The following is a 16,961-nucleotide window of genomic DNA, read 5'->3' as shown; positions in this document are numbered from 1 at the left end:
AGGTAACATGCCATGGACATCTTGAAGTTAAGAGATGTAGACATGGTGTTATGAATGGCTTGTCCAAGAAAACAGGAAAAGCAAGCATGCAGTTCTAGTATGTCCATGCTGTCAGTACATAAGAGCCTGAGATCAAGCACTTTTGAAACTTATGTCCTTGGCTGGGACCTTTTCCGAAGGCAAGCTGAGATTTGATACAGCTGTTGCATGAAGTAATTAAGGTTCTGATGATGATATTCAAAGCAAGCAGCATTAGCTTGCTGTAGGCTTTTCGTTGCTGGAATGAAAAGCAGGGAGTATCAAAGGCCTGGTGTGAGCTGGAATTATGTAGGCTTTAGATAGCTAGGAACAGAATCTCCTAGATATTAGCTGAGACCTTTTGCAAGGAATGCAGTGGCCTTCCTAAGAAGCTGAACAAACCTCTGGCATAACAAAGTAGCTTCAACGAAATGTCCTGCCTGGATCAGCACTTGGTTCCTGAATCATCATCCAGATTCAAAATTATGGATTTACTCTGACAGGTTGAATGGATAAAATCTTGCTGCAGAAGAAAAAGGACTGATTAGCAAGTATAATCAGGATCATTATCTTCCTATATTATAGTGATATCAAGGCCTAAACAAAGCTCCCCCCCAACTCCTTCACACTGCTAATTTTGTGCTTCTGAAGAGTTAGTCCTAAAGCACCTAGAGAATTCCAGGGTTACAGTGATGAAGCTGGTTCTGCAGATTGCATGAGTGACACTAGTCTCAAGAAATACGATTCATTCACATATTTACACCTGAATTTAGATGGAGGGTGTCCCAATCTTACAGCATGGTCATCTCAAGTGGGGCTTGTTCCCCACAGCAGTGCAGCACTGGAGTCCAAGGCATCTCCAGCAGTGTCCCGCCAGCTAGCCAAAACGGTTCTGCCTCTTTCTCATTCCAAGCCACCTCCAAAGGCCACAAACTTTTCCTGTGCCATCGCACTCAGTTACCCTGGCAGCCTTCCTCTCAATGGATGTCATTTAGGTGAATAGGTCGAGGAATTAAAACAGACCTGGCTGTTGGGTGCAATGGACACTGCTAGTTCTCAATCACTCTGAGATCTTAATTTCTTTTAAAGCCCATAATGGGCAGTTTTATTGCCAAACAATTTTGCAACAGGAGATGTTGCAAAGGTGTTTGTGGAAAATGTTTGCATGCTGCTTTGGAATAGTGATGGTTGTTGGGTTGCTCCAGACTGCCTGTTCATAATTTTCCACCTATTGTCCTCCAAATGTTGTTACCCCCCTCTCCACATCAAGCCTGACTGCCAGTAATTCTGGCTGGGGTGATGGTATTGGGAGTCCAACATCATTTGAAGAGCCCCAAGTTTCTTATCCCTCACATAAGATGCTGGCTGCACTTTAAGGGTTATATGGAAATTGATGTTCTTGTATCAGAGGCATCGCTGCCTGTGTAGGCACTGGTAAGTTTAGACTTCAGACAGCGGTTTCCAGGCTTAATTCATGGGACAGCATTTGTTTCTAATACTGAACTGCCATACATCTGCCAGTAGAGGATGCTGTAACTTCATGGAACGCTCTGATTCCAAACATGCGAGTGCCCAAGGCTTGAATACAAGATTGGAAGGCATGGCGTCCAACTATGCTGAACCATATTCCGCCACCGTTATCCAATTCTGTTTTCTGCTAGACTTCATATGAAAAGGGGCCTCTAGACAGTGCTTTGTAATCTGTCTTCCCATGTGAGTATTAAGCACAGAAAGCAATCTCAAAACAATACCACAGACAGGGCTCTTTTGCACAGCAAGGTATAATTTATACCTTATAAGTATACCTCTGACTTCTGTCAAACTTCCTGCTACTCTTAACTAGGTGGGTGTGCTGTTTGCCGTTGAACTAGTGCTCTCCACTTTGTAATATTGAAACTGGCACCAAGAAGAACAGTTGAAGCTGTTTCACCCTTGCCAGAGCATAAACCACGAGAATATTCATGTTTTAAGTGCCTGTTTTGAGATTAGGGTAGAAAAGATGCATTAGATATGTGATGATACAACCATTTGATATACTATAATGTATTTGTTACCCAGCCCTGATTTAATTTTGGGTCCTTGGGTTTAGGAAAAATGTCACTTAGAGCATGACTGTAGCATAATCTGGACAGAAGCGTGTGAAATGGAGGAGTGCGCATCAGGAGAAATGATGAGCTACCATCCTCTGTGCAAACATGGTCTCTCTGTGGATTTTCTCCCCTCGAATATGATGTTAGAACACAAAAATCTGAATATCCACAATACAGTGGTACCTCGCGTTACAGATGCTTCAGGTTACACACTCCGCTAACCCAGAAATAGTGCTTCAGGTTAAGAACGTTGCTTCAGGATGAGAACAGAAATCGGGCTCCAGCGGTGCGGCAGCAGCCCCATTAGCTAAAGTGGTGCTTCAGGTTAAGAACAGTTTTAGGTTAAGAACGGACCTCCAGAAGGAATTAAGTACTTAACCTGAGGTACCACTGTATGGGGGACTCTTACTGGCTGCTATATTAACCCTGCATCTCTTCCTTACTGTGAGCACTTTATGGCTCTCTAAGGGGAGGGGGAACCCCTTTTCACCCATCCCTCATGGGTAATCTTCCAGAGCCTGCTTATCAGTGGTGAGCATGGCTAGATGCAAAAGTGGGCAATGGATTCCACTCTGTACAGTGGGTTACATTCCAGCCACACACAAGTGAGAGGTTTCTACACACACCTCTCTCCATTGTTCTTCCAGTAAAGCAGGAGCAATTAATAATCATTTTATTATTTATACCCCGTCCATATGACTGGGTTTTCCCAGCCACCCTGGGTGGCTTACAGAATACATAAAATATAATGAAGCATCAAATGTAAAGAAACTTGCTAATTATCAGTTGAAGGACACATTCAAGCCAGGGAAAAACACTTGGGAAGAGGGCCAGGGGCTAAACAGAATAGCCTGGAGGGCTGCATTGAGTCCCACAACTTGAGTGGCTTCTTTGCTGCTCTAGGAGTTCAGGTAGGAGTCCTTCCTAGCTCTACCTGAAGATGCCAGGGGTTAGGCTAGGGATTTTCAGAATGCAAAGCAGATGTGCCCAAACTGAGCCCATCCCTAAAATACTTGCAATAGTCAGCACTGATGGATTCTAATAAGAGGTATTGTCTTGCTGTCCTTGTGGGTTTTACTCTGTGTGGATATGGTTACCTGTTTTTGATCCATGAAGGAGAACAAGCTGGCAGACTCTTGGGTGCAGAAGAATGAATATGACTGCAGTTGTCTGGTTATGGTGTTGGACCTACCTAGGAGTGAGGAGCCCAGAGTTCAACTCCCAACTCAGTCATACTGTCGGAGGTATTTGCAGATGGGGAGAGTACTATTGCACTCAGGTCCTGCTTTCAGGCATCTGGCTGGCCTATGTGAGAAAAAGATGCTGGGTTAGGTGGGCCAGTGGCTCAATCCAGCAGATGGTTCTTATGTTTATGATGTTTGCTGGGTGGCCAGCCAGCCTCTCAGTCTACCTAACCTAGCTCACATGGTGGCTGTAAGAATACTTGTGTATACCACCTTAAGCTCCTTGCCGGAAAGGTGGGATATAAATAAATCTGACAGAGGCAGAACACTATGAAGGATGAGTTGCCATAGTGAAGGCAAAAGTAGGCTAATGGTTGTGCCAGCAGAGAGCGCCACTGGGCGCCTCAGGAGCACTGAGGCTGTTTTAAACAGAAAGACGTAACAGCTCAGATATTTGCACTGCAGGACAAGGCTGAACAGCTCCCCTGGGCGAACCTGACACAGCTCTGCAAATTCTCAGACAGTCTTGGCACATACTAGGTTCACCCAGGAGAGGGTTCGGTTTGCATACATCACTTCATTTGTATTATTGTGGATGGGGCTCAAAAAACAGCTCTCTTTCTCGTCCAAAACCTGTGCATTGTACTCATCCTGGTTGGAACAGTTTTCCGCTTCACACATCCCACTGCTTAGGCTTTACAAGATAGCACAAATGTGCCCCTGCTGAAGCTAGAATGAAAAGTCACAACTCTTTCCTTCTCACACCCACCTACACAACATGAAAGACTCTGAAACTTAGAGTGGGCCAGATAGATGGTTTAGTGAAATTGCTACCCTCTAGGCAGGCTACCCTATTCCTAAGAAAATTCCCAACAGTTATCGGTCTAAAATACTTATTGGAAGCCCTTAGAGGAGGAAAATTCATCATCTTTCTATGCAACTTTTTATCTTTCATTATTGAAAAGCTTTCCCTTTTGAATACCCCCCCCCAACAAAACACAATGTTTATTGTGCACGTACTTACTTGTGGTTTAAACCCATTGGTCACCTTATCTACGGTAATCCTTGGAGCACAGAGTGAATAATTGTCCACATGTATAACAGTTGAGATTTCTCCTTGCTGAATTTAATCTGCCTGCCTGATTTGTCAATTATTGGGTGGTGTGTTTTTAAAATGTTTTAGCTTATCCTTTGAATGCTATGTATTTCCTGCCAATTCTTTTATCATCTGCAAATTTGGCAAGCGTAACTGACCGCTCACTCATCCAAATAATTAATGAATATATTAAATGCTGGCTTCCAACCAAGCAAATGCTGATTTTACATTATTTTCTTCGTCCTTATTCCAAAAACCTTCTTAGGAGGATATAATGTTAAATAGCGGATTTGGTGAAAAGCCTTGGAAGTCCCTATTACCAACTGAGGTCTCGCTACTAAACTATCGTATCAAAAACAGAAAATAAACTGGTGCTGTAGTTGTCTTTTACAAAGGCAAGTTGATTATGAAGTTTTCTCTCTAATCTTGTAAATGAATGGTTTTGTTTGTTCCAATATTCCCCCAAGTAAATAAATCAGATTCTATGCATCCTTGGATCTTTTTCAGTGGCTGTCTGGACACAGTTCAAGGAAGCTGCTGACCTTATAAAGCCCTTAATGCTGAGGTGGGGAAACATTTTCAGCTCAAGGCTCACACATCTTTTGGGTGGAGCAAAATATGCAACTCTTTTCTTTGTACAGTCCAGTCCCACAGTCAGGTCTCTACACTTGCATCTCTCTAGCCCAAGCAGGCGAGAGACAGTATCACAGTTGAACGACATTCCAACCAGCAAAAACGATGAAGGTGTGGAGTGTGGCCAGGGGAGAATCCTAAGGGCCAGTTAGAGAGATCTAGAGGGCCACATTTGGCCCTCAAACATAAGGCTTCCTAAGGTAAAGGGTAAAGGGACCCCTGACCATTAGGTCCAGTCGTGACCGACTCTGGGGTTGCGGCGCTCATCTCGCTTTATTGGCCGAAGGAGCCAGCGTACAGCTTCTGGGTCATGTGGCCAGCATGACTAAGCCGCTTCTGGTGAACCAGAGCAGCGCACGGAAATGCCGTTTACCTTCCCGCCGGAGCGGTACCTATTTATCTACTTGCACTTTGACATGCTTTCGAACTGCTAGGTTGGCAGGAGCAGGGACTGAGCAATGGGAGCTCACCCCGTCGCGGGGATTCGAACCACCGACGTTCTGATCAGCAAGTCCTAGGCTCTGTGGTTTAACCCACAGCGCCACCCGCTGCTTCCAACCCCTACCTTAATGCCTTAGTCCAAGGGTAGTCAATGTGATGTTCTCCAGATCGTAGAATCATAGAGTTGGAAGTGACCCCCCCCAAGGGTCATCTAGTTCAACCCCCTGTTGCTGGGCTGCAAGTCCCATGAGCTCTGTTGGCCCTACTGGTTGAGGCTGATGGAACTTGGAGCCCACCAACTTCTGGAGGTCACCTTGTTGGCTACACCTGGCTTAGATGCTACATATATCAGAGGCTTCTTTCTCGTCAGTTTTGCCATGAAAGAGCACTTTCTTGCATTGGGCATGAACAGGAAAGAAACACAGAGGCATTCACAGTGGAATTCCTGTCCGGTAGAAGTCCGTGCCAGGAGGCTTTGCAAAAGAGTGGTCAAAACCTTCCTCTTTGAGCTGGACTGGCATTCAACAGCCAGGGGTCAAGCAGGCATGCATATTTATAACTAGCTGGGTTTTGAAAGGAAAAAAAAGTTATTTTTCACTGTTGTTACCTGCACTTAGCCCTTCCTGGAAAAGGGCAGGATAAATAATGCTGCAATAAATAAATTTTCTGAGACTATGCCAGTTTTCAGCAATTAGGACAGCTGGCTGTTCAGAGGTTTGCCCCACTAGCTCCTTCCGTAAATGCCACCAACATCAATTCAGATTGCCCAAGTGAACTGTTTTCCTAGCCTTTGGCCTTTCCCCATCCTTGTTTTTGTCAGCACTGAATGTCTCATCACCATTTCCTTCTTGGTGAAGCAGAAATACATATTGAGCAATTCTGCCTTAAAAGCACAAACAAGCAACACTCCACCTTTCTTGTTTGGAGCTGAGCCACAAATCCACTGTACCTCCCTCTGTTGCTTTGGCTACTAGTATCGATCCACGCTTCTCCCCAACCCCATAACTATAGCTTGGTCTGTGCCCGTCCTTTTCTGATTTTCTCCCATTATATTTATGCTACACAGGTCCTGGCGAACCTGTTTTCCCTTCTGCTACAATTTCATCTTGCGATTTTAGACTGCTAAAACATATCCTTAGCACATTACTTTACCTTCACATCCCATTTCAACAAGCTGGATGTGAGCTGGAAGGTGACACAGCACCCTTCTACCCCTCCCCCTCTTTTGCCCAGAGGGATGACATGAGGCCAGAGTGCCTCTTGCTTCTTACACATGCCCTTCTGGGAGGCCTTCAGCTCTGGCATGCACTGTGGCCACATTCCATTCCGCGTCAGCTTCTCGTGCTTCCGGGGAAATCAGGTTGTTGTTGATGATAACCCCAGGCTGGTTCTGCAAGGAACTTGCCCCACCCCCTGGATGACAGCAACAAGTCGTGTCATTCTCACTAAGCCCACGAGAAGGCAACGGGTAGAAAGAGGATGGTATGGAATACAATGAGTGTGGTAGTAGCTCTCTGGTTCCCAACTTTCCCTTTAATGCCATGCCATGCTATGCCACACACACACAGTGGGACTGCACTCCCCTCCCATGTCTGGAAATAGAATCCAGGAAACTTGAATGCTGCTCCCCATCACCCAGCTAGACGTCTCGGCTCCCTGACTCACAGACCCATTTAGAGCTCCTTCCACCTGCTGTTTTCCTGGCTCCCTGTCCCTATCAGCACTGGGCTCTGCCTTGGCTTCCTGATATGGGATGGGAGCTTATTGCCTGCATCCCAGTCTCATTCATCCCCAACTAAGCAAAAGTAGATTATGAAATGAAAAAGTCTCCTTTTTCTCCCAGTCCCTGACTATTCACCTGTCTTAAAATACACCTGCCCCATTCCCGCAATGATCCGCCATCTACAATGATACAGGACAATTTATCACTTCTTTTTTAGGAACATGAGAAGTATAAAACTAAAACTGACCTTTTAATATTTTAAATGAAAGTATTTGAGATGCAACAACTGAAATGGACAGGGCAAATCTTTCTTCACGTCTTAATCCTTAATGCATGCAGCCATATGCCACAACATCTGGACTTTTTCTTTTGCCAATGCATTTTACTAGTTTGCATAAAGAACTTGATTTCCCCGCTTTAAGTGTCTCTTTCACTGAAATGCCTTTGAAGAAGCTACATGCAAAAATCAAGAATGCCAGCCAGCAATTCTACTTTCTTCATCAGACCCTTGATGATAAGAGAAAAAATTCCCCCTGCTCAAAACCCTTTTCTCTGTGCCACCTCTTATATTGCATCTCAGTCCACAGGGCTGATGCAGAGATTCTGTTGGGTCATTTGAGTTCAATTGTGACCATTTGCACATGGTCCCATTCTAATCCAAACACTCCCTTTCTTCCTTATAATCAACTCCTACTGACCAGGGCAGGGAATAAGGGCTCTCTATGGTCCCACTTTCTTCTGAGTCACCTTGACCTTTTCAACTGTGGCTGAACGGTTGAGGGCCAGCATTCTTCAGAGAAAAAGCTGAATCCCACATCCTGCTCCCATGAGCTCCCTTGTTTGGCTTGCCTACAGTTTTACTCTCATTATGTCCAGTCCGAGGCATCCACTGGAACCCCAGCAAGGCCAGAACCCACATGCAGAATGCTTGGAGTTTCACAGCCCACATAGTGATGGCTGTATTGTGAGCAGCTGGCAACAGCAGCAATGTTCAGTGGTCTGGGCCCTTCTACTGGCTCTTGCTTGGTAGGCCATCCTATTTTCTCCCTTATTCACACTCCTGTATGCCATATCAGCTTGATGCCTCCAGGAGAAAAAGTCAAAACAAACACACAAGCTAACAAAATTGTTTTTTCTGTATCACAGATCTGGGGCAGCAAAAGATGTCAACAGACTCTTAATTTATTGACAGGTCCCTGGAACTCTAGAGCTCAAGGGAGGCAAACTATGGCTCCTGCTAAAAGACCCAGGGCCACTGCACTCTTGCCTCCCATGAAGAACATCATGGTGAGGAGACCGGCCTGGCCCCATCCACTGGCCTGCAAAGGAACAGCTGCTCTGTTGCTTGCTCTCCTCTTCCCTTCCCATTCCTTTTTCCTTTTGCATCATGATATTGTGAGTCTACAGGCAGGGACTGTAATATTCTTATAGATACACCAGCACACATACACATAGTGCTTAGAAAAATCTTAAGCATTAGGGTTTAATTAGTCAGAACAACTAAACCAAGTGAGAAAGAATTTTTCCATATTTTTAGAGTCACTAAAATAGTAGCTGCTTATAGATTAGGATTTAAATCCAAGCAACAGAACAGAGGGATAACGAGACGACAGCAGCACTATGTTTGTTGGCTATGGGAGATTATTGCTTGTAACTCAATTCTCCCTTCAATTTCCCCACAAATTAACATATATGCAAAGGGGGAAAACCCTCTTAAAAACTCCTGAAAGAAAAAAATGTTCATCCACACAGATTTTTATATCTGTCAGTATCACCTTAATGACCCCAAATCTATGTTCTCTCAAGAATGGTGCAATTCATTAAGCACCCTCCTGTTACAGAAGCTGCATGCGGGACTAATTCAAATTCTGTTGGGGGAGGTTATTACGAGATTTGTTGTTTTTTATCTAACAGCGTTCTTCATCTCCCCCTTTTACACTTGTTTCCAGTGGGAAATCCCTTTTCTCAAATTAGGGTGGGAGACTTGGGGCTTTCCAGATGTTGTTTGCCACTAACTCCCATCAGCTATAGGCAGTGTGGCCAGCGGCCACAAATGATGGTAGTTGCTGTCCAGCAACAGTGCCGAAGTGACTTGTATTGGCATTGAGAAAGGGAAGCCTAAGTTGGTCCCCTATTCAGCTATGGGGCTCACTAGGAGGCCACGGACAAGGCACTATCGCTCAGCTGCTTCAAACATTTAACAGGACTATTGTCCCGTGAAAGGAAAGGAAAAATCAGTTGTACAGCAGCAGCCAACAGTTGCTGTACATAAGCTTACCCATCCTTTGTACAAAACTCTGTAACAAAAGGAACCTTTGAAAAACAGGATAATAAATTATCCTTTCAACACCAGACAACGGGAACATGGAGGTGTTGAGGTTGGAAAACAAGCCAAAAAATAGTTTAATTGCGACTGGCAGAGCTCCGTCTGCAGTAGTTTCAGTTACCGGCAGCGATAACCGTTGTGGGAAAGTTAACCTTATTTTTTTTACCAAACCCCAGAGTCCTGTAACATGTTATGTGTCTCACATTCCCCCGCAGGACATGTGAGTTGCTCTCAAGGGCCAACCCCGTCCGACCTCGGCCCGCTGGGTTTTGCGGATCTGCTGCACCCTGGGACATTCCCAGCCCCAAAGCATCACCCCCCTTCCTTCTTTGGCTGGAAATCGACACCGTCCAAGGCCCTTTGCCTGGTAACGTGGGCGGGGGTTCCCGGAATGGAGCCCTACCAGAAACGCGTCACTAGGCAGAAACTGACCATATATGGCCATCTTCCTCTGCGTCAGCGCGAAAAGCCCCCTCCTTTCTACCCCGGAGGCTCCACCCACTGGAGCTGAAGTCAGAACTTGTGAGATCAAGGAAATGAAGCTCGGCGTGTGGGAGGCCGCCCCTCGGGGCTTTTGGGCGCACGCCCTCCCCTTCCCGTTCCTCGCTATAGGGAAAGGGAAAGAGGCTCAAGCTGGTTTTCTGAGCACCAGCGCTTTCGCATCAAGGCTCCGAGTCTGACATCAAAGGAAAGTGGGGCGCGGCGCGGGAGGGGAGGGAGAACAGTCCCCCAAACCCGGGAAATGACGTGAAGCGGAGAGGGGAACAAGGCACAACAGTATCGCAGCACATTCAAAAGGCCTAGATCCGATTGGTTAGGGAAAACATCGGAGGGGGAAGAGGCAGGGAGGAGGGGGGGTCGCAGTTAGAGACAACAGAGATGACGTGCCTAAATTATCGTAGGTTTATAGGGAAATAACCCAGTAAGGAGTTAAATACACACGCAGGGAAGGCGAAGGGCCAGCTACCGGTAGGAGGGCTGTTAGGTTTGGTTACATCTTGGCAACAACTTTCCTCTCCCATCCCTCTAAACTTTAGCTTCAAGAAAAGAAGAGCAAGCGAGTTAAAACTGCCCCTAAAGAAACAGAGGCTGTTAAAAAAAACAACAGCTACAAATAAAAGTCTGATTTTTCCGATATAACCCCCCCCAAACAACTTGTAAAATAATCTCTAGGAGAGGAGACGGCAGATTAAGAGGCACACAACGGAAATTAGTTAGAACATGTTTACTTAAATAGCTTCAATAAAAAGTCAAAAACACAAATACAATCTTTTGAAGGAAAAAAAACTGAATTTGAGGACTCAAAAGAAATTAAGAGCACAAGTAGTAAACAATCCTCTCCCGCTCCCCTTTCCCCCAGTGACCCCTTTTGTCCGTACAGTGGCCTCCTGGGAGGGAGAGAGGTGCTGAGGTTTCATCCCTTCCCTGCCATCCTCTGTTCTGGTCCCTTTTGTTTCAATTATAAATTAAGCGATCATCTCCTTTTTCTACTGGCACAAGGAAGAGATCAGAAGGCCAGTTTCTGGCTCTGTCCAGAGTACCTCCAGTTCCACTGCACCAGCCAGCGACGCAGCAGAAGGGGTGGAAAAAAGGCTTTTGTTTTTTCTTTTAAATACACTCACGCACGAAATCACTCTCACATACAGATATATATATAAAAAACCTCTTACACACACTCAGCACAGACCGGAGTTCTGGATCCACCAGACTGAGAGTCACAGACATAACAACTTGGAAAACAGGACTTCAGGAACAGAAGAGTTGGGAACTGGGCTCGTCAGTCCGGTTCCGTGTAAACTTTTGCATTACAAGTCCCCTCTTTCTCTTCTCCCCACCCCACCCGCCAAAAAGGTCTTTGAGACGGCAGGGATCGCCGCCCATCAGAAGGACTGTTGCATCTTGGCCGTCAAGAGGAGCTGGCAGCCGTTGTTCACGTGGTTCATGACTTTCTGCTTGAGCTGCGCTACCTGGTCCCGCAGCGCGCTGGCCGTGTTGGACAGTCCCGCGTTCTCGCTCTTCAAGGTCTTCACCTTGTCCTCCAGCCGAGCGATGCGCTCCAGCTTCCTCTTCCTGCACTTGGTGGCGGCCAGGCGGTTGCGCAGCCGCTTCCGCTCCACCTTGATGCGCTCCTGATCTTCCATGTTGATGGGCGACACGGGCGGGCTCTGCATATCCGGCACCGTCTGGGGCTCCTCTTTGAAGCCTCGCGAAGGGTGCGGCAAGGCCAGGCCGTGCGGCTGCGGCATGTAGCTGAGGTTGGCGCTGGGGTAGCTGGACGTGGTGCTCAGCGTGGCCGACGGGTTGTAGCTGGTCAGGTTGGTGTAGACGGGAGGCGGCTCCTGCGGGAGGGAGGCCCCGTAGCCGCTGCTGGCCGACGAGGCCGCTGCCGCTGCTGCCGCCGCCGCCGCCACCGCTCCGATGGAGACATTGGGCGGCGGCATGTGGTTCATCTTGTGCAGGTCGTCCAGCGCCTTGACGAAGCCGTCGGCGAAGCCTTCCTGCTCCTCGGTGGCCCCGCGCGGGTAGTAGTACTGGCCCGGCGGCGTCGGGGTGGTGGTGATCACCCCGTTGCTGTTCTGGACGATCAGGCGCTCCAACTCCGGGGCGGCTAGTTTGAGCGACGAGCTCCCGGTGTCGGCCTGTTGCTGCGGCGGCAGCGAGCCCGGGAAGTACCCGGTGGGGCCGTCCTCTGGGGCGCGGAGGTGGTGCGGCAGCTGGGACTTCAGGCCGCGGAAGGGCTCCGCGGACAGGTTCAGAGCCATGCCCGACTTCAGCGTCTTGTAGTCCTGCCCGTAGCCGGAGAGAAAGGAGTCAGGGTAGAAAGGCTGCTCCATCTTCGTGCACATCAGCCGCGCGCTGGGAAGGGGTCGCGAACCCGGGCTGGGACCGTCCGGGATCGAGCCTTCTCCCTAGCTGCCTCTGCCTAGGGGGCGCCGCGGGTCGAGTCTCTCGCTCCCCGAAACGAGGGCAGCAGCGCGCTTCCTTCCGCCTCCCTCCCTGAGCTTCACTTCCAGATTTCGGAGAGACACTCACAAGGAAGGAAGGGAGCTCGTCTTTCCGGCGGCTTCTCCAACCACCCGCCCTGACTAAGCTCGGCTAGCGGGGATGGTTCACGCGTTGTCTGTCCCCCACCAGAAGGCGCGCCGGCTTCGAGCCCTCCCCGAGAAGCAAAAAGGAGCAGGTACCGTACCGGCGAAGGGAGAGAGAAAGAGCCTCCGGCGCGCGCTGGCGATTGCAGCTTTGCGAGTTATCTCAGCCGCAGCGTGCGCTTCCCGGAGCCTTTTATTGCGGGCAGGCGCTCGGCGGCGGCGGAAGCGAGCCGCCATTGGCTGAGGAGCCCAGAGCGCCTCCGCCCACCGCGGCGCACGCGAAGGGGGAACTGAGCTCATTGCTCGGCAGCTCGTGCTCCAGTAAACAGCCCCGGGGAGGGGGGAGTTGTAAAGGCGCCCGCGTCAGAGGCTGGGCGGGAGGGAGCCCGGGAGCGAGAGAGAGAGAGAAGGACGCACGCGGGCCCCGGGGGAAGAGAGGGGGGAAGAGCGCGCCACGCACCAAGCTCTCCAGTGCCACAGCCCCCCCCCCACACACACAGGGGCAAGGTTAACATTCAGCCACCGGAAAGGTGGTAAAACAGGCCGTGGGCATATAGACGAGCGGTTTTTGACAGCTGGAAGGGCTGGAGGCGGGAGACGCCGCTCCAGATTCCCTCTCACAGGTTAAACTCGCTGGGCGGTCTTTGTCCCAGGGTTGTTGTGAGGGGGTGAAATTCACATAAAGCCCCAGAAGTCAAGCGCAGCTCCCTGGAAGATACGTGTCAGATAAATATGCCACATTCAGTTGGAATGTCAGCTTCACCTTCCAGGTGAGAGAAGCCCCATCGGATGGTGAGGCAATAGGAGGGCTTTCTTCATTATCAAATCACAGGGAAGGGCATTTCTTTGGAAGAACTTGTATTATGTTGTATGTATGGCGGTCACACACATGTAGAAAGGTAATCATTTGAAACGCCTTCCAGGTAGAAGTTTTTAAACCCAGAACAGTAGCGCCTGACTAGACATATGTACAATAACACACAACCTCTGGACACAGAGTGCTCTTTCTTATAAGGTCTAACTGCACACATGACATTCACTCAATGTCAGTAACTAAATAAATGTGCAGCCTGAGATGGATTCATGCATAAGTACACAAATACTATAGAAATATGTACAGAAGAATCTCATTCCAAATGCAGAAGCTGTATTCGCAAACTGCAAACACTTAAATGCCACATTAAGACTTAACCCAAACATAAAGCTGCACCCTGCCATCTTCAAAATAAACATACATACAACCTTAAAGAGACTTGTATACCACATTCAAATTCCAGAGGAGAAAAACACCAAAGGCCAGATGTACACCCAAAGTTCAGAACTGTAAAATTACTCTTATATAAAATCATTAATTACAAGACAACACATGACTTATGTTCATGGCACTTAGCGGAGTTTCAGAAACACAGTTTCCTGCCCCCAATAATCTTCCAGTCTAAATTTTGACAGCGTGGAAGAAAAGAAGATAGGGGAAGAAAGGCAGGAGGGAGAGGCACTGGTAGTCAAAGGTGTATGAAAGCAAATGAAGTTACACCTGGTTACAGTTGCTGGGCATGAGAATTAAGGGGTTAAAGACTTAATGGAAAAGGTGAGTTCTGAGGAGGGGCCCCACAAATACATACACCTAAAGACTGATATGCACAGGTATACCAATCCTAACCCAACCCATTCACCCACAGAAGTACAAGGTGCAAAGTGATAATCAAGCCCAGTGGCCATGCTTTGGGTGGGTCTCGCTTCTTCTACAAACATGAGTATGTATTACATACAGTTCTCTAGCTTCATCTCCTTGCACGTATACACAATCACCCAGACATCTGAGAGAAGCTTCATCACATTCCTCTCCCAGGGTTTAATATATTTAACAAATGATCCACCTCCCTGCAAATATCAGGTATTAGCTTTAGCTGATCTTTATATATTTTCAAGAGGATGCGAATTGTACAGAGAGAGAGGTTTATAAATAAGTTATGAGTTGTTTCAGCAACCATAAGTGTGTAAGGGGAGGGGAGAGAACTTCAGGCATGGGGGCCAAATGCAGCTCTCCAGGCCTCCCTATCTGGCCCTCAGGACTCTCCGCAGACCATGCACCCTCCACACCTACATCTCTTCTCCCCAGACCATTCTCTCACTGGCACTGCTTCACACCCTTCTGGAGCATTTTTGCTTGGCTGCCTCTGGTCATTATTGGCATGTGCCCCCCATAACATTGCCCAGAAGGGATTGTGGCCCTTGGTGACTGCAACTTGACATTCTGGTAGTCCTAATACATTTCATTTTTTGGACAGTTGCCTTGAATGGAATTTACTTTCAGATAAGGATGTAGAAGATTGCACTTCCTCTCAGTAATAGTAATGGTAGAGGGCTAATCATTTTGTCTGATAATTAAACAGCTGTTTCTAATAAACGAAACCTCTCTCCCTCCCCCCGTATATAGAGTAAGGAATTCAGTGTTACACTACGGCAATTGTTTTGCCAGCGCAAGCATTTGAGCTTGCTAGACGGAATGATTTCCCCTCTTCTTCCCATGCACACTATTCAGGGTGGGGGGAGACCTGATCCACTGGCAGAAATCCTTGCATGGGTTTCTGCTAATGGGACTCATTAGTTGAATCCCACCCACATATTAATATAAGTTCCTCTCTCTTGTCTCTAAAAACTACTCTATGAGTCATTTGCCCGATTCTCATGCACAGTATAATAAAATATTCTAGCATGAAATAAAACAACGTATGGGGCTCTTCAAATATAACTTGGACAAAACAAAGAGTAGAAACAATGGTACTGTCAGGCAGTGTTAGAAACTGAGATATGAAAGCTAGGAGCTAAATGGCACCTTAAACCTAGGTTATGGGCACAACAACGGAATGTCTAGGCACACTTTTTAATAACAAAAATAAAAGCTGAAAATGAATGAACGACAGCTAAAACAGTATATTCATTTTTCACAGGGTCTAGTCCTTCCCCTGCCCACCCCCCTAATATTCTTAAGAGGGTCTCTTCTCCAGTCTTCAGAGAGTAGCTAGAAGTAGGGAGGCAGAAAAAGGTCCTCCTTTCCTTCCACCCTGCAGTTTTAATCTGAAATCTTAGGCACAGTACTGCGCCCAGAGCTCAGAAACTGCTTGTGCTAATGAAATTCCCTGTTGCAAAATTCACCCAAAACAACGGGAGTTTCGAACACTGCTGTTGGGGCAAGAATTTGTAGCAGAAGAGTAAGGCCCTGCTCAGTAAAAGAACAGCAGGACCTCCAAATGCAATTATGGCCAGCTTGTCACATTTTGAAATAGGTGAAATAATATACATTATCATCCATCGAGCTTACCCACATACAATTATTAAGTCCAGAGTCTAAAATTACCTAATTGCACCACTGCCTAGAAATGTGCACTGTTCTGCCTGGTCCATGAAAAAGGCTAGAGTGAGGGTCACAGAGGACTGTGGCATGTATTAAGCAGCACCTATTTCTTAAAATTAGAGGTGATGGGGCCCAGGCTCTCCTGGAAGTCCTTCCTCCTAGCCCATGATGTGTAACGGCTGATAATTATTACTTAGTTGTAAAGGAAAACTCTTTCCACATATGCTCATGTCTTTACTTATATTTCATATGTCCCAAAGCTGGCTGGCCCTGGTAAAAGCTTGTGAGCTAAACACCTGGTGAGTTTTACTCAAATGAAGTCAAACTTTAAGATGCCTAAAGAAGAACCATGGAGAAGCAAAAAGATAATGAAAAGAGGGAGTACCATTTTCGCTTTGCCCAGGAACACTGTTAACAAATGGGCAAAATCTACCACTCGGAAGTAGGCTGGGCATAGCAGGTTTCCCTTCCTGGCTCAATGTATACAACAGAACATTTTCTAGGAGGGCTTTGCAGCTTGTCCACTTGACCTATGGGTCCTTGGTTTAGCTTGTCTCATATTTTGATAGCCTTATACTAAAATGTGGCAGTACATTCTCCCTAGACAAATACAACTCTGGGTTTTCCTGAAAGTCCCAGAACTTTCTATCTGCCATCTTGATGTAAATCCAAACTCTACCATATTTGCAGGGACTAATGAAATGAGGGGTGGGAAGCTGCATGAAACTAAATAATGGTGAAATTGCACAAAGGGGGAAGCATACGTCTGGGGAACAGTCAGAAGCTACAGTGCCACAGGTGAGTAATTAATACAGAAATCATATGCGATGAAAGGAGGCGATCCAGGAGTCCCTTGCCACAGTGGGGAAATGTAGCAGATTCCATCTGGCTGGGATGAAGGTCAGTCCTGGATCTTGCTCTCCTCCTTCCAGGCACTACAGGAGGAAGTGCCAGCCCCTGGCATTGCCCATTAATCGCTGCCTTTGTTTGCCTGCTTAACTCGGGC

General features: G+C 47.3%; 1 protein-coding gene and 1 long non-coding RNA gene across 3 annotated transcripts in view; both read right to left on the bottom strand.

The window, feature by feature from the left end:
* Positions 1 to 16,961, bottom strand: part of LOC308472089 — a 63,776-nt gene that overhangs the window by 12,124 nt on the left and 34,691 nt on the right. Inside the window, exon 3 of one of the 2 annotated variants that reach the window (XR_013983298.1) lies at positions 2,615 to 3,413. The exons of the other annotated variant lie outside the window; for it this stretch is intronic. This is a non-coding gene — a long non-coding RNA (uncharacterized lncRNA). Of the gene's footprint in view, positions 1 to 2,614; positions 3,414 to 16,961 lie in introns of those variants that run through there. 2 annotated transcript variants of the gene reach the window in all.
* JUNB (JunB proto-oncogene, AP-1 transcription factor subunit) lies at positions 10,722 to 12,852 on the bottom strand. Its single transcript, XM_080996574.1, is given in 3 exon segments — positions 10,722 to 12,297; positions 12,702 to 12,714; positions 12,716 to 12,852. Coding segments are annotated over 3 exon segments (1,041 nt in total). The 5' UTR covers positions 12,838 to 12,852; the 3' UTR covers positions 10,722 to 11,391.

The sequence above is a fragment of the Podarcis pityusensis genome, assembly GCF_964106645.2.
Source record: "Podarcis pityusensis genome assembly, chromosome: 2".
Taxonomy (NCBI): Eukaryota; Metazoa; Chordata; class Lepidosauria; order Squamata; family Lacertidae; genus Podarcis; species Podarcis pityusensis.
This window is presented reverse-complemented; position numbering and strand designations above follow the sequence as displayed.